The sequence below is a fragment of the Leptopilina boulardi genome, unplaced genomic scaffold (genome assembly GCF_019393585.1).
Source record: "Leptopilina boulardi isolate dan_hultmark-lab unplaced genomic scaffold, ZJU_Lbou_2.1 LbouV2_94, whole genome shotgun sequence".
Lineage (NCBI taxonomy): Eukaryota > Metazoa > Arthropoda > Insecta > Hymenoptera > Figitidae > Leptopilina > Leptopilina boulardi.
In genome coordinates, this window is record NW_026138043.1 from 174,524 (window position 1) to 202,381 (window position 27,858).

Below are 27,858 nucleotides of genomic sequence, written 5' to 3' on the forward strand. Positions count from 1 at the left end.
AAAATTATGTTAAATGGCTATTCGCAAAAGAAATAATTCTAATATTAATAAATTCGTTAAAATTGAAATTCGGAAAAATATTAATTAGAAAATTATGTATTATTTATTATTATTAATTAGAAATTATGTAAAATGGCAATTCGGTAAAATGAAAATTATACAAAATAAGAAAATCGTTACTTTTAAAAATAGAAAAAATATAAATTTGATAAATTACATTTTAGAACAAATAATTGTTCGAAAAAATATTTATTATACAAAATGGTAATTTGAAGAAAAAAATATAAGAAATGGTAATTATTTAAAATCAAAAATAGTATAAACTTTTATTAGAAAAAATAAAAATTATGAAAAATACTAATTCGCTACAATAATAATTATGAGAAATGATTATTCGGTAAATTGAAAATTATAAAAAATGTTCTTTCGAAATTAAAAAATTCTGTCAAATATTAATTCGAAACTATTTTTATTATATAATCTTACTATTCGAATTGAAAATATTAAGTTAAAAAATATTGCGCATAATTTTATGAAGTATATAATTAATAATTTGGTTCGAATATTTTTAAAAATTTTATACTCAAATATTATATCTATTGATAGAATTAATAATGTTTATCGATAAATTTAAATATTTTATATTCATTACTAGCTAAAAGAAACGCGCGTAAACGCGCGCGATATCTGCGATTTTTTAAGAAAAATTAAAAATTTATTTTTATTTGACGGACACTTATTGGACTTTTGATCTCACAAAAATAATAATATTATTTTACAAGTACGCTTAAGGTATGTATGCTTACGGTTAACAGTCCATCCAGGATCACCAAAAGGAAACAATGTAGGATATGTCATGGGATTAAAATTTTCCCTAACAATAAGACTAGAAATTATTTTCTTATTATTTTCTGTTGTGCTTACTGAATTTACATCAACATGTAAATCCCTCTTCAATTTTTGTAGATAATTTCTTCATCTTACAGGACAAATTTTTTTCTTTGGGTATTTTCTTTTCATTCTTAGTTTCAGTAGACAGAACTCTGTTGTCATTTTTACTGGGAAAAGTCTTTACAAAATATGAAAGGTTTAGCTCACCATTTTGAAGTTCTTTAGCTCGATTTATGAAAAGACAATTCGATTCATTCTCTACAAATCGAAATCCTAATATTAGACATTCTAACTGCCGGAAAATGATTTAATTAATTGTTTTCAAAAAATGATACAAATGCTTGCTCATTACATTATTATCAGTTCCATAAATTAATCTTTTAATTTACACTGTTAACCAATACAGATGTTGCAAATGCTATTGCATTATACTTCACACTTAACTGTACCAACCGGTTGTTGATCAACATCTACAAAAAATTCTGTTGGTGTAAAAGGGAACAATCTAATTAAATATTCTATTTGAAGAATATTCGAACACCCTGCATTAAGGTTATCAAAAATATAAAGTCTTACTTCATCGTAATAAACACAAATCCAATGACCAGAATTGTTATTACCGCTAAAAACTATTTGAATATGTTTATCTCTTTCTCTAATTGGAACAATTAAATCAAGCATTTGTAAATACAAAGTACTTTGCATAATGAAAAAAGAATTTGAATCATTTTTTGATAATTCTTGAATTTTATACATATGCATATCATTTAACATTTCATTTACATTTTCAATAATTGTAAAATCTTCATTACTCAAAATAAAATACTCTTCTATGTTCGACATGGTATCCTTCTTCTACTTTCAAACTGTTGATAAAGCCAATTTTCAAAACATATCGTTTATTTTAGTTTATTGCTTTAAAAAATTTACTTACATGTGTTTCACCTATAAAAAATTTCATTAACTATAATTCAGCTAACTAATGCAACAATGATAGTCTTACATGAACGTGAATTAGCGTTGTTTAATCTTTTTCCATATTATATTATTTTCGATAATGATTATTATTTAACTTATTTTCCTCTGCACTTTTTATTAATATTCAAATCAATATTCAACTCACAAACTATTATTTAACCCATAAAACAACTTCAACCCTTAAAACAATATTCAAATCTCTTTTTCTCTATTTAAATACTTTTCCAAAAGCCAGCATCCTCTATTATCAAACAGTCCAAATTTTTTTTTCAATATCGAAATATATTCAATACGAATGTTATCCAATATCATATTTTATTATCATCAAAATCCAAATATCTTTAATGCCAATTTTATCCAATACCAAAAAATTTTTCCAAAAACCAACTTTTACTGTGGTCAAAAAATCAATATTTTTTTCCAATATCAAAATATATTCAATACTAATGTTCTGCAATATCATTTTTTATCCTTAAAATCAAAATATCTTTAATGCCAAAATTATCCAATACCAAAAAATTTTTCCAAAAGCCAGCTTCCACTATTATCAAACAATCAATATTTTTGTTGTACTTGAATTTTATAGCAAAACCTTGAATTTTTTATATTTTCTAAAATAATAGCTTAATTTTCTAGTCTCAAATACATTTGGTCTAACCATGACTAGAAAAAAGCGCAAAACATAATAAACTTTTTGAAAAAAAACATTCTTCTCGATTTTCTGAATCATAGAATCGATTTCTAGAATCGATTTTAAAGAATCGATTTTTTATAGGAATCGGTTGTTGATATGCAGGTATTAGTGTCATGTGCAATATGTCGTTGGTAGTTTTTATTTTTTGTACCAAAGTTTCATTACAGAATAATTAAAAATTAGTACAATTTTGTCTAATTTGAATTGTTACATGACACTTTACTAATTAAAATTTAGAGAGTCATAAATAGTAAAATATTTTCAAAGTTATTATGTTAAAAGTGCACCTTGAAAAAAATTATATTGGGCCTTGAAAACCTTGAAAAGTCCTTGAATTCTTTTTTCAAGAACCGCTGGACACCCTGAATATCCATATTTTATGCATAAAAAATTATTTAATAATCAATGTTTTATCCTCAAAATACATATATATTTATTAATACTATACAACAATAGGAATTTATTTTTTGGGCCCAATACAAAAATGAAAAAGACAAATATAATATAAGAAAATTCAACACATGCAGTAAGTTATTGATCGACAAATTGCAGAAAAATAATATAAACTATATAATAATCAAGTTAAGTTACCTGAGACTATTAGGAGCTTTTTTTAGCGACACTACTACAATGTTGTTGCAACGGTAGACGGTTGCTCTATGTTTATCATACATCAGCAGTAGCCGTTTCACTCCATTGAAGAGAAGTGTTATACTCCCATTCTTCTAACCCGGGCCTATGTTAAGTTCTCGCGTGAGGCAGATATTACGGTAGGCCTGAGTGGCATCCTCGGGGATAGGTTTTAGTAAGTTCAGTATGGATACACCACTTCCACTCACGAGAATTAAACGGTTATCATCTATATCACATATACAATAATAAAAAAATTTTCCCTCAACCCAAGGCTGTTTGGACGAATCGAGCGATCACGGATTGGGTCCTGTAAAGGGAAGTGGTATATCTTCACTCTATCGGCCCGTCCCGGGCTCAGACCTCGAGTTAGTCAATTACAGCGGTGGGCCTGTGTGGCGTTCTCGGGCTTGATGACAATATTATTTTATGACGCTTAATGAGTTTTTCAAAAAAATTATAAAATTTTTAAATATAAACATTGTTTAATTTATTTTGATATATTCGTTTTCCTCAGAAGTTCACGATTACGAGCATATATTGCTCCAATAATAACACAGGCCTGCAAAATTTAACTTTTTTCAGTTTCTAGAATGGGTGTACTTGTTTCTTGTAGTTTTTTATTTGCTAAAAACGAATCTGACCTTCAAAATGCCCCATCACGTCAGGATTTTTAGTAAATGTAGCCTAAAAGGTAAAAAATTGGCCATTTTAGCCATTTTTGATAATTTTTTTTGGGATAGAAATTTTTTTTTCAATTTTCGACGAAAAAGTCGCATAGTACAACTCTTTAGCTTTAAAACCTATTTTTCAAAATTATTGTACGATTTTTTAAAAAAAAATATGACATTTTGAAATTTACAGTTTCAGTTACGCCAATAGACGTTACAGAGCAATTCCATGGGATGTGATCACAAGAATTTTTGAGGATTGGAGCAATTTTATTGAAACGTTGTGAATATGTTCTTTTATTTGTACAGAATGAAAGCCCACAAACAATTTTTAAAAAATTTTTTAAATATATCTAATTAAAAATTTATGTCATTTTTTTAAAAAAACCATGTAACTTTTTTTCCTGTTATCCAAATGAGATCAATTTTTCTTAAATTGCTCACAAAAAGATGCTATTTTAAGAAAAAAATAGTTCATGAAAAATAAAAATTTTGGCCCGGAAAAAAGTAAAAAAAACATTTTGAATTCATTTTTTAAAAATACTACCTCTTCGATTCAAAAAATTTTTTTCTGCTTAATTCCTATGATGTTAAGAATAACTTCTCTAATTTTCATAATGGGACAGCAAGAACTTTGCGAGAAAAAAATTAAATATTACGTGCAGCGCGACGGGACGCGCGCATCTTAGTTTTCACGTCCTTTATATAGTATGAAAACTTTCAGATATCTCGAAAAGTACGAATTTTCGTAAAAAAAGTTTAAGACAAATGTTGTTCCAAACAAAAAGATCTACATATTTGAGACCAAAAAATTGGGCCAATGTTGGGCCATACAATGAAAAAAGTGGTTTTCTTAAATAAGACCATTAATTTTCAGTATCAAGTTCGTAATCCCTATGAAATTCTGCGTTCAGACATGTTGTATAAGTGCCCAAAATATTGGTCCCAATGTCTGAGATTGGGTCCAACATTTTTTGACAAACAAATAAATAAATTTTAAAAAATCTTATCTTTGGGGGCCCAATCTGAGACCTACTGTAAAAAAATTAGTTTCCATCCATTTCGTAATCGTTATGAAATTCCAAAAATATTGGGCCCAATCCCAGACATTTGGCCTAATATTTTTGGCATTTGTACTATAAGTCTTAACCAAGAATTTCATAACGATTACGAAATGAATACTGGAAATTAGTGGGTTTTATTTAAGAAAACTAATTTCTTTACTGTGGGCCTCACATTGGGCTGTGTGTCCAATTACAAAATTAGCTTCGAATTTCTAATTCTGTGACCCCAAAAACCCCAAAGATAAGATTTTTAAAAATTTATTTATGTGTTTCTCAAAAAATGTTGGACCCAATCTCAGACATTGCGACCAATATTTTGGGCACTTATACAATATGTCTGAACGCAGAATTTCATAAGGATTACGAATTTGATACTGAAAATAAGTGGTCTTATTTGAGAAAACCACTTTTTCCATTGTATGGCCCAACATTGTTGTAACATTGTAGATTTTTTTGTTTGGAACAACTTTTGTCTTAAACATTTTTTACGAAAATTCGTACTTTTCGAGATATTTTCCAGTTTCCATACTATATAATGGACGTGAAAACTGGGATGCGTGCGACCCGTCGCGCCGCACGGGACGTTTTAATTTTTTTTCTCGCAAAGTTCTTTCTGTACCATTATGAAAATTAGAGAAGTTATTTTTAACATCATAGGCATTAAACAGAAAACAAATTTTTTAAATCGAAGAGGTAGTTTTTTCCAAAAATAAATTCAAAATTTTTTTTGACTTTTTTCCGGTCAAAAATTCTTGTGATCACATCCCATGGAATTGCTCTATACCCATCGAATCTTTAGACAGTTCTTGGGAAAAATATTTTCTAAAAAATCTTGTTTCTATCTTATTGGCTTGAAATTTGTTACTCGGGGGTTTTTGGGGTCGCTGATTACGAATCTGAAGTCGGATTTTAAAAATTTTAAATATCGGATCAAATATGTCGGACAAATTTTACAAAAAATGATCAGATTTCCTTGAAACTCGTTACTCGGGGGTTTTCGGGTCGCTGATTACGAATCTGAAGTCGGATTTTAAAAATTGAAAATGGCGGATCCAATAAGGCGGACGAATTTTACAAAAAATGATCTAATTTGCTTGAAACTCGTTACTCGGAGGATTTCGGGGTCGCTGATTACGAATGTGAAATCGGATTTTAAAAATTCAAAATGGCGGATCCAATATGTCAGAAAAAATTAAAAATTCATTGTATTCGCTTGAAATTTGTTACTCGGGGGTTTTGGGGGTCGCTGCTTGCGAATATAAAGTCAAATTTTCAAAACTCAAAACGGCGGATCCAATATGGCGGACGTATTTTATTAGAAATTGTCGGAATACCTTGAAAATTGTAACTCAAGGGTTTTTGTGGTCACTTATACAAAATCTATTGTCAGTTTTAATTATTCAAAATGTGCGATACAAAATGGCCTACATTTTTGAAAGAATTTCAATAAAAATTCGTTTCTCTGAGGTTTTTGAACCAGTTAAGGCAGGCCATATTGGATACGCCATTTTGAATTTTTAAAATCCGATTTCACATTCGTAATCAGCGACCCCGAAATCCCCCGAATAACGAGTTTCAAGCAAATTAGATCATTTTTTGTAAAATTTGTCCGCCAAATTTGATCCGACATTTTGAATTTTTAAAATGCGACTGCAGATTCGTAATCAGCGATCCCAAAAACCCCCGAGTAACAAATTTCAAGCCAATAAGATAGAAACAAGATTTTTTAGAAAATATTTTTCCCAAGAACTGTCTAAAGATTCGTTGGGTATAACGTCTATTGGCGTAACTGAAACTGTTAATTTTAAAATGTCATAACATTTTTTTAAAAAATCGTACAATAATTTTGAAAAATAGGTTTTAAAGCTAAAGAGTTGTACTATGCGACTTTTTCGTCGAAAATTGAAAAAAAATTTCTATCCCAAAAAAAATTATCAAAAATGGCTAAAATGGCCATTTTTTTACCTTTTAGGCTTCATTTACTAAAAATCCTGACGTGATGAAGCATTTTTAAGGTCATATTCGTTTTCAGCGCATAAAAAACTACATGAAACAAGTACAGCCATTCTAGAAACTCACCCTCGCAGGACTGTGTAATAAATGTTAATATTCAAAAGTTTTATAATTTTAGTTCCATTCAATAAACCTACATGATGTGTTGTAAATCGATTTAACCCAATGGTGCTGGCACAAAAAATTTTCTTCTTGTTTTTTATTCTCCAGTACATATAACCACATGGTGATTGTTCAAACCGGACTGGTAAAGTGGGGGACACAACTTCACCTTTCAGGACAGTATTTAAAAGGTCATCGACCATCTTACGAACCCTTAAAGCTGTTTTGACAAATCAAATTTCAGGTAGAAACCTTCGAGAACCCTAATTATCAAAGTAAAGATATATATGTATATATGTTACGGGCAATGTGCGGGAGGCGGGCAATGTCCGAGAATGCCCGGGCATTGTCGACAATGCCCAAAATCAGTGGGCATTGTCGACATTGCCCACTTATTTTTAAAAACGTTTACAAAAGGTTGACAATGCCCGGGCATTTTCGACATTGCCCACTAATTTTTGGGCAATGTTTTTAAAGTTTTTGAAAAAAGTTTTTTTATTATAAATAAGTAACATGTTATTAGAAAATAATGCCCGAAATATTTATTTTCACTGTCACTGTTAATAGGTCTAATTAATTTCTTGTTTCCGTTCACGGAAATTGTGTCGTATTTTTTTAAAAATCTGTAACTCCTCGAATCCTTTCTTTCGCATAACTTTAATTGGTCCACTTTTTTAATGTAACTTTCATATTCCTCACAAGACATGTAAGCACAATTGTCTGTCCGTTTTTTTGACAGCAAAATAATTTGTTGTACTAACAAAGCGTTGATCAAATAAATTTTTCTCACCTTAATTAATATTTTTGTAGAAATAATAAAATTAATTGATAATTAAGTACAAAATTTATTTAAACTATTTTCTTTACAACTATAAAACATTATTTTAGTACATTAAATATTAAAAATTAAGAATTACAGCCGAGTATCACAATGAAGTCTATACTTATGTTTGATATCGTAAAATGACGAAAAGTCCTCCTTTTGGGGCACACAAAATGATTGCAAATAAATCCATTGAATTGACTGCACAAATAAAAATTCTTCAGAATTTAGTAAACAGCGTTAAATTGATTATATTATTCAATTATTCAGTTTTAACAAGTGATGAAATATTTACTTATATTACAAATTATTTTTTATTAAAAAATTTTATGCATTTCAACATTGCCCAAAATGGACTGGGCATTGTCGACATTGCCCAGAAAACAGAATTTTATAAATAATTTTCGACATTGACCGAAAAAAACAGGGCAATGTCGACAATGCCCACTGATTTTGGGCATTGTCGACAATGCCCGGGCATTCTCGGACATTGCCCGCCTCCCGCACATTGCCCGTAACATATATAATCTAATAATAATGAGAAAATTCAAGTACTAAGAAAATGTGAATGAATGAAGGAATGAATACAAAGATCATTATTCTATAATTTTTAATCATATAAATTGTATGCCTAAAATGGGTTATAAATATCTTAATGATAAATTTTTTAATAAATCGTTTACGAAATCGATTAAGAAATAAAAGTACTAATAAAATATTTTTAATAGATCAAACTAAACTCACATTAAATAAATAACGTGTACAATAATATAATTAAAAAATGTGAGATACTAAAATAGATGATAAATAAAAAATACATTTTTTATGATAGGCGGCTCACACTGTTTATGTATGTAAATGAAGATATCTTTCTTCTATAACGTTCGATGAAAATCAACATATCAAATTAATTCCTAAAAAAATGATGAAAATTATGAGTTATTTGCTTTTTATTTACACTCTCGTTACTATAAAAGGTAAAAATTCATATTGTTGAATATTAAACAAGATTAAGGTTGCGTTGTGTACACCAGTAGTTAAGAAATCAATTATATTTTAAAGTTCAATAAGAAATTTTATTCTTTGAAATTCACAATATAAAGTTGCTAAAAATTTTTTAAAAATTTTGCGTTGTCGAAATCGAAAAATGACTTTTGATATCTTTAATTTGCTTATGGTCGCATTTATTATTTCAGATCAACAATACTTCATTGAATCTACTGCGACAAGTATGTACATATATGTATCTTGCATTCGTAAGAATTTTTACCAATTTTTTATTCTCAATATTTGATTAATATGAATAAATTTTACTCAAAGTGAATCAACTAAACTATTTAAAACAAGTATTCAATTTTTTTCAGATTACAAATGTTTAAATAGTCCTGCACATTACAATATTGAAAATGGTAACGTTGTAGTAGCATTTGATCATAATTCTGAAGTATATTTAAGATACACATGTAATAAAAATTATAAATTAAATGGACCATCGTGGTCACGCTGCGTTGATGGAAAATGGACAAATCCTCCTCCTGTATGTAAACCAAACTGTAATCAATTGAAACTGAAAAATGCACGAGTTACAATAAACGAAGGGAGCAACATTGCAATAGTAAATTGCAATCAAAATTATTCAAAACAAGGATATTCAGATATTTACTGCAGAAATGGAATATGGCAGAATCATTATTCTATTCGTTGTACTCGTAAGAGTTTTCTGATAATTTTTCTTTTAAAATTTCATATTATTATTGTTCTAAATTTTTGTTCAAAACTAGAATTTAATTTTTTTAGATAACAATTGTTTAAATGATCCTTTGTATTATAATCTTCAAAATGGAACTGTTACTCCCGCTTTTACATTCACGCCTGATGTAAAGTTAGAATATAGTTGCGTAAATGATAATTATGAGTTAATAGGATTTAAGTGGTCAACATGTTTTGATGGAAAATGGTCAAATCCACCTCCTGTATGCAAATTAAAAGCAATAGACAATGCATCTTCTGTACAACAAAATTTAAGAGGTTTGTATTCTTTGAATTCAACTAAACACTGTTTTTGCATATATTTTTTTATTAATTTTCAGCTTCACGGTGTCCGCCATTAAAAATTAAAAATGGACAAGTTACAGTTAGTAAAAATGGCTACATTGCAACTGTACAATGTAATTTAAATTATTCTAATGACGAAGAATCAGTTATTTTTTGCAGTAATGGATATTGGATGAATTCACCTCACCATCGTTGTATTCGTAAGAATTTTACTTAAAATTTCAATATTTTAGTATGATTTTTGTTTATATATTTTTTTAATAGAATGCAATAAATTATTAATTTAAATAGTTAAAAAAAAAGGTTCCCGTGTGTAAAAGTTCTCAGTTTCTAAGTTGGCCCGACTTAGGCCACAACTGAGTTACCCAGATTTCGGAAATTTTGAAGATTACTAAGAAATAAACTTAATTTTTACATTATTATTCATTGAATTATTTCAATTTTTTAAGATTTTGTTTATTAATATGTGTATATATTTTCAAAAACTTTAAACATTATATTAATTTTACTGATTATTATTGTACATTATAATTATTCTAACTTAGTTAAGTAACCATTAGAACTTTATTTGGAAATTTATATAGAAAATAAAAATATTTAATTTGGTTCAGTAGTCGCGATCGTTAACCCTCTGCCTACTCATATGACCGATATCGTCTAAAATCGTCTATTTGGACGCCTGGTGGGGACTATGGGAATTACATTCAAAAGCACTAGAGTGGAGATAAATCAGCGTAGGCAGAGGGTTAAAGCGTTCAGGTTAGGTCTCTTAGGTAATGCGTCTGGGGTTCGATTCCCATAGGGTTCAAATTTTAAAGTTAGTATTAATTGAGGTTAAAATTAATTTTCTCGTAAAATTTCAGATAGTTAAAAAAATAATTGGTTAAATTATTGACATAAATATCTAAATTACACCTTGGCCACATCTCACTTTTCCACATGGGTTACATAATTAAAATTAATAGTTATAATGACACTATACATAATGATATTTTTATCAGTTTTGTAAAAAGTAATCTAATTTTGTAAATTTCCTTAATTTTTTTTCAATTTCTAGATATAAAATATGTTGTTTCAAATAATAAGTAGTTAATGTTTTTCAGATAATGATTGCCAATATAGTTATCGTAATACTCCTTTGCATTTTAATCTTGATAATGGAAATGTTTATCCCACTCATGAAATTACTTCTGATGTAGAATTAGAATATAGATGCAAAAAGAATTATGAGTTAAAAGGATTTAGATGGTCATTCTGCACTGATGGAAAATGGTCAAATCCTCCTCCTGTATGTGAAGTAAATAATTCTGAATATGAAGATCTTGAGTAATAATGGTACTTAAATTTTATGATAAATTTAAAAAATTTCTAATTTTTTTACATTTAATTATAATGACTAATTTTATTGGAAATTTATTGTAGAATTTGTAGTTTAATATACTCTGTTATCAAATATTTGTACAAGTGTAAAAAATAAAAATTTCATATTATAATACCATTTGTTTCTTTAAATAATAATAATAATAATTAAACAGCTGCCAGACTGAAGTATGAATTTTTGTGAACTCATAAAGATTTTATTGTTAAAAAAATTTATTTTTATAATAATTTTAAAGAAGGTTTTAAGTTTTAATTCCTAGGCGTTTACAGAAATAGATTTTTAACTTCGTAATATTTTATATTAAAAGGAATAGGTCAATTGATTCATTTTTAAATGTTCTCTAAGTTGGTTAGGATAATAATCTCTTTTTTTCATTATTTAGTAGTCCAGTTAAAAAAAAATTCGATGTGGATAGTAATTTGTATTCAAAAGTAAAGACTTTTCCGGTGTGAAAGATACGATTTTTTTAAAATCAATACTGAGTTTTTTTCCTACAAAAATATATAGTTGAAAAAGTGAGACAAGAATGTTTAAATATTGATAATTAACATTTTTGCTTTTCAATATTTAAACATTCTTGTCTCACTTTTTCAATTAAGTATATATTTTTATAGAAAAAAAACCTCAACTTAAAAAATCGTACCTTTCACTCCGAAAAAGTCAAATTTATTTTTGAATTTCATTTTTTTTTATTAACAAATTTAAAAAAAATGCATACTACCAATCGAAAGAATATCAAAAACGCTTTCGAAAATAATAATAAAACTTTTTTATTTTAATATTTAAGGAAGAAAAAATAATTACAATAAAAATGCCATTTTTCCCCCTAGTAGAATTTTGTCATGGCAGCACTAGAATTCGTCAAGTTAGTGGACAGTTTTTTTCGTGTCGGATGATTCTAGCTAAACTTGCAAATTACTATACAGTGGCTGACCAACACTCTTGAAAATAATTCAAGTTAAACTTGATATTTCCACGACTCAAAGCTATTCAGTTTTTTTAATAGCACTGTCAAGTGCTGCTCGAAATTATATTCATATCCTTATGTCATGGCGGTGGCGCTACAATATAAGTCTAGTAACTAGACAGCTGTGCTAAAATTTTGTGTATTGACATTTCGCTTGCTTGGTTTAAAAAAATTACAGTTTGTTTATAAAAATTAATAATAATAATATTGATATTCCTTTCTCAAAAAAAAGATAGTACATACAAAACACATGAAAATGTATCGAAATATTTCGGTGGTCGAAAAAATGGAATTTAAGAAAAAATGAACTTTGCTTTCCAGAGCATCTAAATCAATATTCATTTTATGAAAATCACTGTAAATTATTGTTCCACATAAATATATATTTTTTATTAATTAAAATAAATATACACTTGCAAAATATTATTTGTTGTAAATGTTTGCCAGCTGTCATGAATCAGAAACGAACATAACCCATATTTAGTTGAAATCACCTAATTGGCCTAAGACAAAATAGCGCGCGCTTTTTTAAAATAATGAAATTTATTAAATTATAATAAAATAATTGCAATAAATTATATTATTATGAAAATAATATTACCTTAATTAAAAAAGGGTTTTTAGTTTTTAAAAAAAATTATTAAACAATTATTATTATTTTCAGACAAATTTTACAAATATAGTAGAATATTATTTTTCTGTTTGAGTATATTATAATAATATAATAATATAATAATAATAATAATAATAATAATATTATTATTATATTATATTATATCAATAATTATTAATTTATTAAAATAATTTAATTTATAAAATTTTACATATAATTTTTGAGGATAATAAATAAAAAAATCGGACAAGTGCGAGTTATACTCGCATTAAAACCGAGGGTTCCGTACCCTTAAACCTAAAATTTAAGGGGGTTAAAGTGTGAAGGCAGGTGGAAAAATTCCAATTTTGCTTAATTTTTCCTGTAATGTGAGCATAGATACATAGTCACATATAACGAAAATTATTAGTTTTTCCTTGAAAACGCTATGATAATCAACTCCAATCGTGCTCGCTAAATTTTTTCTGTAATCTATACGCAAAAATACGTATGTATACTAAATATGAACTGTCTTTGTCAAATAGTGTGTGCGCTAGGAGGATTAAACGCTTTTTTTCAAAATTTTTGATTTTTCCTTCACAACGCTATATAAATTGATCCGAATCATGTTCGCTATACTTTTCCTGTAATTTTCACGTAAAACTACATAAGTGTACCAAATTTGAGCTCTCTATGTGAAAAAATGTGTCCACCAGGCGGGGGGTACATAGTCATTTTTAGGGATTTTTCGTAAAAATTCATGGTTTTTCCTTGACAACGCTATAATAATCAATTCCTATGAGATTCGCTATATTTTTCCTGTAATCTACACACCAAACTACATATGAGAGATTCTTTTTCAATCGCCCCAGCCCAAAAAGTCAATGTTCTGGGATTGGCTTCATACTTTGGTAAATTGTTGTCCTATATGATAGTAATAAATCCCTAAAATATAAATTAATTAAAAAAATATTTGTAGAAAGTAGAGGGGGTTGAAGTTTTGACGTTAAGGGTAACATTGTCATTTTCAAATCCGTTTAACTATGACAAAAGTTAATGGATTTTAATTTATCTATAATGAATTTTATTGCATTTTTCACGTACTTTTCAAAAATGTATATGAAATTTAAAAAAAAAAATTTTTAACCCCTTTTTTGTCAAAATCAACCCTTATTTTTCGATTTTCACCCCTTCGGGTATTTTTTTTTTTTTTTTTTTTATTTTCATTGGAAAGCTGAGGTTTTTTCCGATGAGCTATGTAAATATGAAAATGGGACAACAATAATTTTGTGAGAAACAGAATATTAAAGTAGGCGGTGCCGATAAGGGTGCCGTTAATGGTAACATTGTCATTTTCAAATCTGTATAACTATGACAAAAGTTAATGAATTTTAATTTATCTATAATGAATTTTATTGCATTTTTCACGTACTTTTCAAAAATGTATATGAAATTTAAAAAAAAAAATTTTTAACCCCTTTTTTGTCAAAATCAACCCTTATTTTTCGATTTTCACCCCTTCGGGTATTTTTTTTTTTTTTTTTATTTTCATTGGAAAGCTGAGGTTTTTTCCGATGAGCTATGTAAATATGAAAATGGGACAACAATAATTTTGTGAGTAACAGAATATTAAAGTAGGCGGTGCCGATAAGGGATGTACCTGGAGATCATCTTTGAGGATTTAGATAGGCACCGCCTAATTTAATATTATGTTTCTCACAAAATTATTGTTGTCCCATTTTCATATTTACATAGCTCATGGGAAAAAACCTCAGCTTTCCAATGAAAATAAAAAAAAAACAAAAAAAAATTCCCGAAGGGGTGAAAATCGAAAAATAAGGGTTGATTTTGAAAAAAAAGGGGTCAAAATTTTTTTTTTTTAAATTTTGTATACATTTTTGAAAAGTACGTGAAAAATGCAATAAAATTCATTATAGATAAATTAAAATCCATTAACTTTTGTCATAGTTAAACGGATTTGAAAATGACAATGTTACCCTTAACGTCAAAACTTCAACCCCCTCTACTTTCTACAAATATTTTTTTAATTAATTTATATTTTAGGGATTTATTACTATCATATAGGACAACAATTTACCAAAGTATGAAGCCAATCCCAGAACATTGACTTTTTGGGCTGGGGCGATTGAAAAAGAATCTCTCATATGTGTACCAAATTTCAGTCCTCTAGATAAATTCGTGTTCCCCTTTCGGGTAGGGAACCCAAAAAATTAGTAATTAGTTTTTTTATAATTGTCTAATGTTTCAATTAAATTATAAATAAATCATTTTAAATCAAATAAGCATCTAAAATGTTTATTTGACTAGAAAATAATAAAAATAATATGCACAAATTCATAATATTATTATGTACTGTGAAACACGTCAAGCATTTATTCTAATATCACTGATCAGAACGGCCGAGTTGCGTAAAGCGTGTGTTTCTTTCGTTCCTGCCCAGCGGACCCGTGTTCGCTCCCCGGTACCCCCAAGATTTTTTCGTTGAAACTGCGAGAAGTGTTTTAAGGTTCATGTTATGACATTCATATTAATATAATAATTATAATTGTTTCAGTGTTGGTAATAGTTCAGTCAAGATGTGGATGTGTTGCTTCAATCGTTTTACTTACGTAATTTTTTTTTAAACCCAATTTAATTGTGAATGAAAAATTACATATTTATTCACACCTCTTCTCAGCAAATTCAAGAGTCATTAAAATGGTGACTCAAAATTATGGTTGCATCTTTTAAAACACATCTAAAATAGTCAAATGCAATTTTGCAAAAAATCCCAGCTGCTCCCCTTTTCAAAATATTGACGAAAACGTTGTTTTTTAAATAACAATCATTGAATTTGTAAATTAAAACCGGTTTTAAATATATACATGTTGTAGGCCGATAAAAAAAATCAGGCAAGTAGCTAAAAGCCTAGGCGATTAGCCAGTAGACAAAATCAGGCTGTTAGAAGAATAAGCTGTTAAAGGGCTACTGGACTGATCACTGTTAGGCAATTAGAATAAACACCAAAAAACACTAATAATAATTGTATCTTTTTCTTGTTTAAATCTCCATTTTAATTCATTATAAATTTAATTTAATTTAATTAAACATTAGGGTAAATCTCGGAGAGTTGGAACACCTGTTCTACATCCGAAAATATTTTACAAACTGTAATTTTATTTTTTCATGGAAGTGTCTAACAATAAATTAGCAAAATTCTTTTTATGTATCATTATTTTAATTTAGCGAATTTTATTGAATGTTGCATGAAATTCACCCACAAACTTTAGGATCTGTCTATATAAAAAATATAGACCAATAACATTTTCTCTACACTACAAACAATTTTAACAATAAATAAATTTTATTAACTAATGATATTTATTATTAGTCATACAATTCTGCATACACATAATTTTTAACTATATCTCAATATCTTTCAAAAATCTTCAAAGAATTCTTTCACATTCATTTTTAACACTACTTAACGTCAGTAAATATCCTTCTTTTTTTAACTTGTCAAGAACTATCAATTCCATTGGTTGTTGCTAAATCAACCAACCAATCAGATTAATTCAATCATAAATAATGAATCAGGCATTGAGGTTAAAATAAGTACCAATTTTTCATCAGAATTTTCTCCGGAAAATAAATTAAATATTTCTTAACTAACTTCCATCTATCAATTTGTTGTCTTAAAATAGTATTATTTTCAATGAAATTTCATGTTTCGTCTCACCCGGACAATTTCATCTCTCCCAGAATTGACATTTATTTTCAAAACAAATTTTTTAAATATCAGAAATAATAAAAATTTTAAACTGATTTGCAGGTTTATATATAGAAGCATTCAAAGTAAATCATCGCACTTGAATAGGTTTGCGATGTTAATTTCTTTTAAAATTACAAAGGTTTGAAAAAACGTGTTCCATCTCTCTCGGACTTATCCTAGTAATAAAAAAAGGTAATTAGAATCACCCCCTCAGCACCGAAAGTTTCGGTATTTAATATACATTTGCAAATTGAGTGTTTTTTAATTAAAAAATAACGTTTTCAGCAATATTTTGAAAAGGGGAGCAGCTGGGATTTTTTGCAAAATTGCATTTGCCTATTTTGGATGTGCTTTAAAAGATGCAACCATAATTTTGAGTTACCATTTTAATGACTCTTGAATTTGCTGAGGAGAGGTGTGTATTACGAATTACTATATTTAGTGCATTATATTTTCATATAATAATTTTTGTTGATAATTGGAATTTTTAATTACATAAAATAAACGTGTTTACTACATTAAATCTTATTATTAAATGATTTTCGAAATATTTAAAAGAATTAATTTGACTAGTTTTTCAAAAGTCCTATTGATAAACAATTATCAAGTTGTGCTGGATAATAACTTGATGAAAAAAGCGTGACATGACATTCGAGTTTTTAGCGAGCTGGCTAGTAAAGTAACTAGACAAATTCAAGCACGACTGGCCAGTTCTTTTATTATAGCTAGAACAAATTTCTAATAGGGCCCCTTTGACCGCTTAACGTCATATCCTCCATTTACAACTTTTACTTTCAATATTCAGAGCTCCCTCATTTTTCACCCCTTGACATTTATCTTCTGAGAAATGCAGAATATTTTAGATTCGAATCTACCTGTAATGCAAACCATAATGAATCGATACATAAAACATTTTTGTTAATCAAAAAGGCATTTAAAAAAAAATTAATTGTGAATTTCAATGATAATTGTAAAAGATTTCATTTTTCGGAAAAATACAATATAAAAGAGTAAGAGTGTTAAAAACATAAGAGCAGGGGAAAAGGGTTGGACTCTGGCCAAATTTACGCTATAAAGTTAGTTGTTCTCTCTAATGCAACCAATATGGATTGCTAGATGTGCTTGTGCAATGCAAGGAAAAAGTTTTCACTACAACAGCCAGCATATAGGCTGCTCGAACTTTCTTTTCAAGTGTTGCGCTGTAAATTTTACAGAAAAGGAGAAGTACTTCTTTAAAGTGTAATTACCCTACTCCATGCTTCTTAAAAAAGCCTTTAACCTTTTTTTCTTAAACTTTACGATGAAATGAACATTCTCTCTCTTACGACACTTTAAAGACTGTAGATCATTTTTATTTTCATAAATATATTTAAATGTCTAAAAGAAAAGTAAAAGAATTATTGTGTTGTTCAATTTTTTCATCATATTTTACTATTTACCAGAAGTTCAAAAATGATGTTTTTAAAAAATGTTAGTGTGTGTGTGTGAATTAACATTTCATTGTTCACAACATCGCAAAAGCAAACAGATAGGGTAAATGCACCAGTGGTGGATCAACAGCGTTAAAAAGGTTAAAATAAGCTATTTCTAATTGAACTAAATGTTTCAATCGTTTAGGGGAGGTGTATAGATAAGTTTTATGAAATAAAATCATTTGAAAATATTTAGGAAAACAAAGCAATACAACAATTGTTGATTTTATGCTTTTTCACATGAAATCTTAAAAAATAATTGTTTAGTCAAATTTTTTTAATTTTTAGAGTAGAAAGTAATCAATTCTTTCCATATAGAATACTTTTGGAAAAAAATTTACATCATTAAGTTATTTTTGTGTAGTGTAAAGGGGTAAATGATCCACGACTGGAGCAATGTCATTTTATTGTTGAATGTGGGTGTAAACGTTACAAGCAGGTCGAAAACTACACTATAGTGTCCTTGAAGACTTGTTAATTCATACTATTGTAAAGATTACCCTATATTTTTCATCTGAAAAAATCTGTACACCTTTAAGGTCAAAATAATAAATTTAGTAGGCTTAATTGATCCACCACTGGTGCAGTTACCCTACATACTGAAATTTTTTAAAAATTAAAAATTCTAAACTTTGCCCCCACTTTACTTAAAATCCTGACGTGATACGCAATTTTGGAATCCGGGATCGTGTTCAGCACACAAAAATACATTACACGGAGAGAAATAGTTGGTACGGGGTTACTATCTATACCAAGTACCATATTTGATCTTACATATACGGACAGCTATCTAGATTCTATCTGTTACTATCTAGATTGTAGTGAGTAACATAACCATACTTTTTGTAACATCTTTGATAGTACCGAGTGGCATAATGATGGTACCGGATAACATCTACTTTTTACCATCTTAAGATCATAAGTTCTTACCATCTATTTCTCTTTGTGTAGAAACCACTCTGACATCTAAAAAAATGTCCTTTTTTGTAGACCTGTGTTACGAATGTAAAATCAAATTTTAAAAATTCAAAATAGCGGATCCAATATGGCGGACAACTTTTTTCAAAATTGGTTGGATTCGCTATTTTGAATTTTCAAAATTTGATTTCATATTCGTAATAAGCAACACCAGACCACATTCTACAAAAGACTTCTCTCACTTCCCTTGTATTGCCCGAACTATGCAGTGAGACTCGAAGTCGGTGCCCCTCCCTTATCTAGTGTTGTGATTAGACGGATTTGTAATTGGATGGAGAAATTGCAGAGTATGGAGCCTGCCAGATATCCTAAAATTTGCTTCAACCAACTGAAAGATTTATCTAACACAACTACCGCTAATAATAAATATAACTGGTTTTCTCAAACAGAAAATATTATTAAAGTAATTGATCCAACCTTCCATTTTTCATCATCTAATATAAGTAATCAAAAAACCAAGATATAATAAAAACTTGTATTGAAAAACGGGTAGCCGAAGACAGAGAAAGAGTTACACAATCTCGCAGCCTCCAGGTTTACTCTGCAATTTCGTTGGAACCGGGAAGACAATCCTATCTTAATTTCAAAACACCGACATATAAAATAAAAGCAATGGCATAGTGTAGACTTGCAAGTAATATTTCGGGAAAATTATAACAAATAACAAGAGATTCTTCTATAAAACAAACGAAAACTGCAATCTACACTGTTAGAAAAATCTGTATTAGATTTAATATACATGCGTATGAAGCGAATATGCACTACAGGTATTGAAATCTAAGATACATGTATATTAAATTTAAAGTGACAACATGGCGGCTGTAGATGCCTATTTCACCAAACGGTCATTATTTCCTTGATATTGAAAATTTATTTGAAATTGAAACAACAGTGCGTAATTCTTTAACTATTGTGTTGTTTATGTCCAAATAATGTTTTATAAGGGGAAAATTTTTCAAAAAAAACATTCTAAATACAAGAATTTTAATACTTATATGTGACATTTAGGTTAAGTACTATAAATGTCAAATTATATGCATTTTTATAATGTAAACTGATTTAAACTTGTATTTACATGAAAGAAATTACTTTGCTTTATTAATAAAAACCTTATTTTGTACACAAGAACATGTATAAATTGAGTAAAATGCAATTTTTTTATTTGAATTTTTTTCAGTGACAAAATTTAATATTCTTTGTATATGAATTACACTCTAATATACCAGTTTCTTAAATTTAAGTACTTTATGTATATTAAAACTACAAACATTTTTAACAGTGTATGTTTTCGTCCACATGTGGCAAATTTGAATCACTTCCTGCTGGAATGTTCAGTTTTTAACGACATCAGGAAAAAATTGTTAATAAACACTAATAAGAGTGTATTAGAATTACTTAATGCGAAAACTAAGAATAATGTCAACAAAATGTATGAGTTTATTCTAGAAATTGTAAAACAAAGTTAATATGATAATTTTCAACACGAAACCCATTTGTATAGCTTAACCGCTTAAAGCAAATAAAGTATATATAAGCGACACCAAAAATACATGAGTTACAAGTTTGACCCTTATAACAAGTCATTAGCATGTTGGATTTACCCGGTAGAAATGATCAAAAACTGACAAAAACATGATTTTTGGGAGTTTTACGGATACAGCGCATCAAAAACAACGGAAAACGACTTGCCGATCTCAAAGAACGAAAAAAAAATTTTTTTGGAGGCTTATGTTTTATTTTTATACTCAACAAAGTATTCAAACAATAGTAGAGTCTATTTCAATATTTCAATTACAAAACGGTTCATTAAATTAATAATTTTGTAATATATGACACGTCTCAGGCTAAATTAAAAATATAAGTTTCTAATCGTGCGTATTCGTATATATTCAGTTCGTATATATAATTTTTAAACTTGTTTACTTTTTTTATATCTAAAGAAGATAGCAAACTATAAAGAAGAATTCTTCTTCTCTGAAGAATACTTTGAAAATATAAATTTTTTGCAAAATGAACTGAATTTTTGAATCTTTTATTAATTTGATTATAACAATAATGACTTGTTTAAAAATTTGAACAAAAATTTATAAATTTTATCGAATTAATTAAATATTAAACAATAAATTTTAAAAGTAAACAAAATGAAATTTAATAAAAAAATTTAATGTTTTCACAGAACCAAAGGAATATGTAAGCAGATTTTACAAACTTTCAAGGTTGGTGAGAGAGATATAAAAAGTTTAAGAAGCTCTGTTATTATATCCAATCATGTTTAAAATGACAAGTTTGGATTTCTTTAGACAAATTTAAGCTTTCAAATCTTAAATTGATACATTTTTTATAAGAATAATAAAATGAAATTAACTTGTAGTTAGTATATTAATGTTAAACAGTAACTAAATCAACTTAATTAGTCATTTTAAATGACAATTAGAATTTTTTTTAAGAGCTAATATATTTAATGAATTTGAAAATGTTATATAAGTGATAGCAGAACGTGATTCTTTTAACCCTTAGCTGGCAAAATTCGAACTTAAATGGCACAACAGGTCTGCTGGACCTGACGTATTCAAACGTGTATTGTACAGCCGGTATTGAATATTTTTGCACATAAATTTAATCTGAGATAGCATATGATGTGTTTTTTAAAATGTAATTAATTTTACAGGAATTAATTTATTTTAAGATAGTAAAAAAAATTATGAAAAATAAAAAAGAAAAATTTCGTGTTTTTACTTAAAAATTCATGAGTTATTTAAATTTTAATATTATGACTTAAAAATTTAAGGTTACACTCTTGATTATAAAATAACAATAATTTTTTAAAAATAGATAATACAATTTGTTCATTAATATTATTTTTGATATGAAGAAAAACATTTTTTGTATATGATTATCCACTTATATTTTTGAAAGTTAAGATTGTTTGTTGCAACATGCAAGTAACGTAATTGTAATTATGTTCTGATGGTCATCATTTCAATTAGAAAAATCGATTACTTCTAATTTCTTCTTCTCTGTATCCCTTTCGACAGCCAGTCGAGCAATTACAAAGCATCAGATCTCGTAATGAACCAATTAATGGATCCAGTATCCGCAGGGAATTTCTGTTATAGCTTCAAGACACAAGCAGACTGAAAATTTTCAGAAATTGATTTTATTATCACGTTTAAGTCATCAAATAAGTATTAGAGAAAGAGTAGAAGAAAAGAATTAAATGGTTGTTTACTCGTATTGACTCTAGAAAAAATATTAAGAAAAAAAGCCGACTAAAATCGAGGGTTCCTTACACGAAGCGTACTTATTTGGTATAAAAGATAAGAATTTAAAAAAATTTTGTAACACTAATTATTTAATTACTTAAGAAAAAAAATTTTTAAAAGTTAAATTTCTTGACAACTATATTTCTGAACGAGTAAGATATTTTAACACGAACGATATTTGACATAAATCAATACATAACGTCTTCAAATAAGGGGCTCAGAAAGCCTAAACTTTTTTATCGTCTTTTCTTTTTCTATTACGTCAAGAGTATACATGATGAATGGCGCCGTTTTTAAAAGAGTTGGTATTAAAGCCACTAACTATTCGCGCCCCGGTTTTTCCTACTTATCCAACTACAGTTTATACTTAGATTAATACAATTTATTTGATTATAAAAATAGATTTAAGTTTATTATACAATGTTTCCAGAAATGGTATATTTATACTTGTTTTATGTTTTTGGTTACAGGACTGGAATTAAAAACTCATGTCACAACTATAACACAGTTAAAAGGTAAGGATAAAAAACAATATATTAAATTCTATTATTTTCTTTATCTGTATCTTAAACCTTTAATACATATAGTCAAAAACATTGCGATTTTAAATACAAACAAATTTATAAATTTTTAAAATAATGTTTTATATACAATTGAATTAATTTCAATTTAATAGTAAGATAATAAAATAACTTAGTTAGCAGAAATTAACATTGTAAAAGGTAGGAGTAACTTTTTTATTTCGCCTTATTAGACTAAAATCCATTAAAAAATTTTGAAGTTAAACAAGCAAATAAACAATTTAATGATTTTATAAGATAACGATAATACACAGTATGATGACATTATTTTATGGGACAGAAATATGTGAATCTTTATTCCTTTTAATTCCATTCGAGAAAAAAAAATGATAAAAATAGGAATCGAACTCAGGCTTTCTCGTTACAAGTTTGTGAAGGTGATCAATCAGTCACGTAAACTTAAAAATATATTTACATAATGCAGAAAAGTAATAAACCAATTCCACTTTTGGAATAGAAACTTTTCAACGTCACTTATTTTGGAAGTAATAATTATTTGGGATTAAAAAAAAAACATGATTGTTTTTTCGTCAACAGAATTCATAATTTACAAGTATTTTTTTGAAACTCAACATTTACGAAATCTATTCGTCTAATGGAATACAAGTTTTATTTTTTTCATTTCATTTCATTCATAGAAATGAAATTAAAATTTTCTAAATTTTATCCATGTTGTGAGTATTGAAAAAAGAGGAAATTTCACGAATTAAATAGAATTAATAAATTCACAATTTTATCGAATATTTTTAATTCTTTTCAAATATAATTCAAAGCCCTTTTATACCATGTATAAGGATTAGAAGGCTCGGTTATCTGAATATGTTATAAGTGAAGAATACCTTTGCTTTACTTGGATATATTTATAAATTTTGAAAAGTATATAAAAAAAGCTATACTATAATGTAATAAATCAATACCGTTACCAACAACAAATCGTAATGAATGGAATCCTGGCCATGGTCAGGATATTGACGCAAATGTATCACAATTCTAATAAAGCAGGCGAAATCAACAATAATGCTTGAGCATTAAATACCCACATGCATCATTTAATATCAAGGTCTCTTACACTTTGCATTATTATCACGCACAAAATGTTTTCTGTATATCATTACCAGGTCAACAGTTTTCTTTATCCAGGAATTTACTTGCATATCCATATAGGCATTATTGTAAATAAATCAAAGGCATGGCTGTAGAAGTTTTGCATATAAATGTTATTAAAAATGAATTGTGAATTAATATATTTTGAGAAACAAACTGCTTCTATTTATTGTACAAAATATTTTGAATAACTTTGTGTATATGAGGCAAAATTCCTGAAGTGATCCAACTTTAAAATTGAAGGTTTTTGGATCGGGCTCAAATTTGCACAAACTTTAGTACTATGGGTGAGTACTTCACCCAAAAATTATTATTAAGTTTTATGCAAAACTGTAGAGGGGGGAGGGGGTTCAAGTTTTTCGTCAAATATGAACAGTGGATTTTTTAAAAAATCGTAACTTCTATATAAATGGATGAAAAAAATTTTGTCCTATATGTTTACAAAAGTTTTTTTTGTGCTCTTTGGGGTCATCCATAAAACATGTGATACATTTTTTCAGAATTTTAACACCCCCCCTCCCCCTTGTGATGCTTTTTCCAATACTGATTAATATGGAGTGTGATATTTTGCTGACCCCCCCCTACCCCCTAAAGCATCACATGCTTTATGGATGACCCCTTTCGAATGGTGAAAATTTTTTTTTTTAAATTCAAAATGTACCCCTTTTTGAAAATCAAAAATATTTTTGATTTTTTCTTTCAAAAAGGCACTTTTTTCCCCCTCAAAATGAAGCTTAAGATATATACTTTCAATACCAAAAATAACTAGAATGACGTTAATTTTGTTTTTGATATATTAATTAATGTTTATAATAAACGGAATATTTTACAAACAAATAAAGTTATCGTAATTCTAAAATTAGCAATTGAAAGTTAACGTAATTTCGCATCTAACGAGCCCTATATGAAGTATTTTGGATAAGTAGATTGTTAATAAACACTTAGTTAACATTGCAATTGTTTATTAACAATTTCCTTATCCAAAATACTTCATATAGGGCTCGTTGGATGCGGAATTACCTTAACTTTCAATTGGTAAGTTAAGAATTACCATAACTTTATTTGTTTGTAAAATATTTCATTTTTTCCTAACAATAAGCATCCAAAAGTTCTACACGGAAAAACTTTGTTCAAGAATCATTCTTGAATTTGTTCAGAAACTGAGGATATGAGAAAAATTCTGCAAAATTTACAGAAAAATACAAAAATCATTCAAGAAAATACTTGTATTTTTATTATGATATTGGAAGACTTCTTGTTAATGCCGCGATCGGAATATCTCAGTCACTGGGCGTTGAAAGTTTCTTGAACTGTTTTAGAAGACACAGTACAGTAACCAAGCACTAGGCAGGGATTGGTTGCGTCAAATATATTTCCAATGCATAATACCATAAGCTGCTAAGGTAGCTGAGAGATGTAAAGCGGAGTTTTTGGACTCTCGAGGACGTGGGATCGAGTCCTCCCAGAGTAAATTTTTTTTCTCGCAAACGTAAAAATTTATTCTAAAACAAGTTCAAGACTTTCTGTAGTGAGTTTAGGAAGTTGTCTTGAATTTCTCTACAATTCTTATAGAAATACTGCTTAGAATTTTTCAAAGAAAATATCAATAAGATTTCTTAAATTATTCTCATATCCTCAGTTCCTGAACAAATTTAGGAATGATTCTTGCACAAAGTTTTTCCGTGTATATATAAAAGCCCTTTTTGAAAGAAAAAATCAAAAATATTTTTGATTTTCAAAAAAAGGGGTAAATTTTGAATTTAAAAAAGAAATTTTTCACCATTCGAAAGAGCACAAAAAAACCTTTCGAAAACATATAGAACAAAATTTTATTCATCCATTTATATAGAAGTTACGATTTTTTAAAAAATCCACTGTTCATATTTGACGAAAAACTTGAACCCCCTCCCCCCTCTACAGTTTTGCATAAAACTTAATAATAATTTTTGGGTGAAGTACTCACCCATAGTACTAAAGTTTGTGTAAATTTCAGCCCGATCCGAAAACCTTCAATTTTAAAGTTGGATCGCTTCAGGAATTTTGCCTCATATACATTCTTACAAAATGTTTAGAAAGCCCTAACTCGTCAATTGAATAACGAATTTTTAGTTTTTTTATTTTTAAATTTACAATTTCAAATCTTCATTGCTTTGGAAAAAATTCACTCAATTATTTTTGTTCATTAAACGGTATTAATAATGGTTACATTTCCACTTCTACTTTTCTAATTTTCATTCCCACTTCCACTATCTCTCATTTCTACTCCCACTTCCATTTCCAATTATTCTCATTTTCATTTCCACTTTCCTAATTTTCATTCCCACTTCCACTTTTTCTAATTTTCATTATCATTTCCACTTTTTCTCATTTCCACTACCACTTCCATTTCCACTTTTTCTATTTTTCATTCCCATTTTCGTTTCCACTTACAATTGGAAGTTAGATAAGAAATGAGAAAAAGTGGAATTGGGAATGACAGTTAGAAAAAGTGGATATGGTAATGGAAGTAGGAATAAAAATTAGAAAATGGAAGTGGGAATAATAATTAGAAAAAGTTGATAGGGTGTCTAAAAACTTCAAGAGAAACCATTCCATGACTTTTCCCTGACTCATATTAAACATTGCTCATTACATATTACATAATATTAATGTAAAAGTGTATATTATTTAAATTAAAAAATACATTAAGGAAAATATGACATAGTTTTTATTTATATTTTTATAAAATTACTATATCCCGTGCAGAAATTTTGATCGGGGACAGATCTGTCAACTTGATCTGGGCCCGATCAAAATGAAACAGGGAACCCGACCGGGTTACTAATAATTAGTAAAATTTTACTAATTCATAAGCAAAAAGTGAGTTACTAATTTAAATTACACTGTAAAAAAAGGAGTTGAATTTCAACTCCCTAGGGGATGCTATAAAAGTCCCACCCTTTTGGAGTTGAAGCGAAGGAAGTTAATGCTTTTCGAGTTAATTTTATGCCTATAGGGAATTGGTTTTAAGGAGTTAATTTAATTATTAACTCCTTTTTTGAGTTGATTTTTAACTCGAAAAATTTAACTCCCAACTCCCAGTAACGTTAACTCCCTAATTTTTTTACAGTGTAGTAAACATTTTCACTTATTCAGATTTAGAGAATAAAAAATGTCATAAAAATAAAATACTATAAATTTATTTGCACTAGTTTTTTAAAAATTTTAAATATGGCAACCATGCCTGGCCCTAGTCGGGCCCATAGAAATTTACTAACCCGGGACTAGAACAGGAAATCGGATCGGGGCCAGGTCGGTAATCGGGATGAAAAGTGTCAATTTCTGCACGGGTATGGATCACATAATGAACATAAATTTCTGCTTTTAAATAAACATGACTTATTCACTAATATTTCATAACTTTATAAAACTCTGAACAATTCTGTCAATATTTTATAATCAGACTCTTTTTATAATATTTCAATTGCGCCGCAATTTGTTTATTAGAATATTTTCTGAATTCTAATTTTTGTTTTTCTTTGGAAAGTGTCTCTTTATACAACGAAGGAGCATTTCTAACAACGTGAATCATTTTTTTGTTACTTCTACGTTTTCAATATCCCCACAAGCGTTTACTGAATCGTAAATGAGGGGCTGATAGTAAAAATGGTTTAAAATAACATTGGGAGCAAAAGTGGGATAAGTGACTTGGGAGCAAAAACGGGTTAAAATGATTCGTGTAATTTATTGATAAATTCATTATATTATCCATTAAAAAATATTAATTATAATAAAATATGCATTTTTTCCTATTGTTAATATTTTTTAATCGATAATATAATGAATTT

General features: G+C 28.0%; 2 protein-coding genes across 2 annotated transcripts in view; both read left to right on the forward strand.

The window, feature by feature from the left end:
* The window catches only part of LOC127290888 (uncharacterized), a 209,587-nt gene that overhangs the window by 94,239 nt on the left and 87,490 nt on the right, over positions 1–27,858 (forward strand). Inside the window, exon 3 of the mRNA XM_051319712.1 lies at positions 22,817–22,861. The gene's annotated coding sequence lies outside the window, so the exon portion shown is untranslated. The remainder of the gene's footprint in view (positions 1–22,816; positions 22,862–27,858) is intronic.
* LOC127290891 (complement factor H-related protein 5-like) lies at positions 8,878–11,414 on the forward strand. The gene is made up of 5 exons (XM_051319713.1): positions 8,878–9,095; positions 9,231–9,575; positions 9,664–9,894; positions 9,957–10,121; positions 11,025–11,414. The coding sequence occupies exons 1-5, from the start codon at positions 9,014–9,016 to the stop codon at positions 11,249–11,251; spliced, it is 1,050 nt and encodes a 349-aa protein (XP_051175670.1). The 5' UTR covers positions 8,878–9,013; the 3' UTR covers positions 11,252–11,414.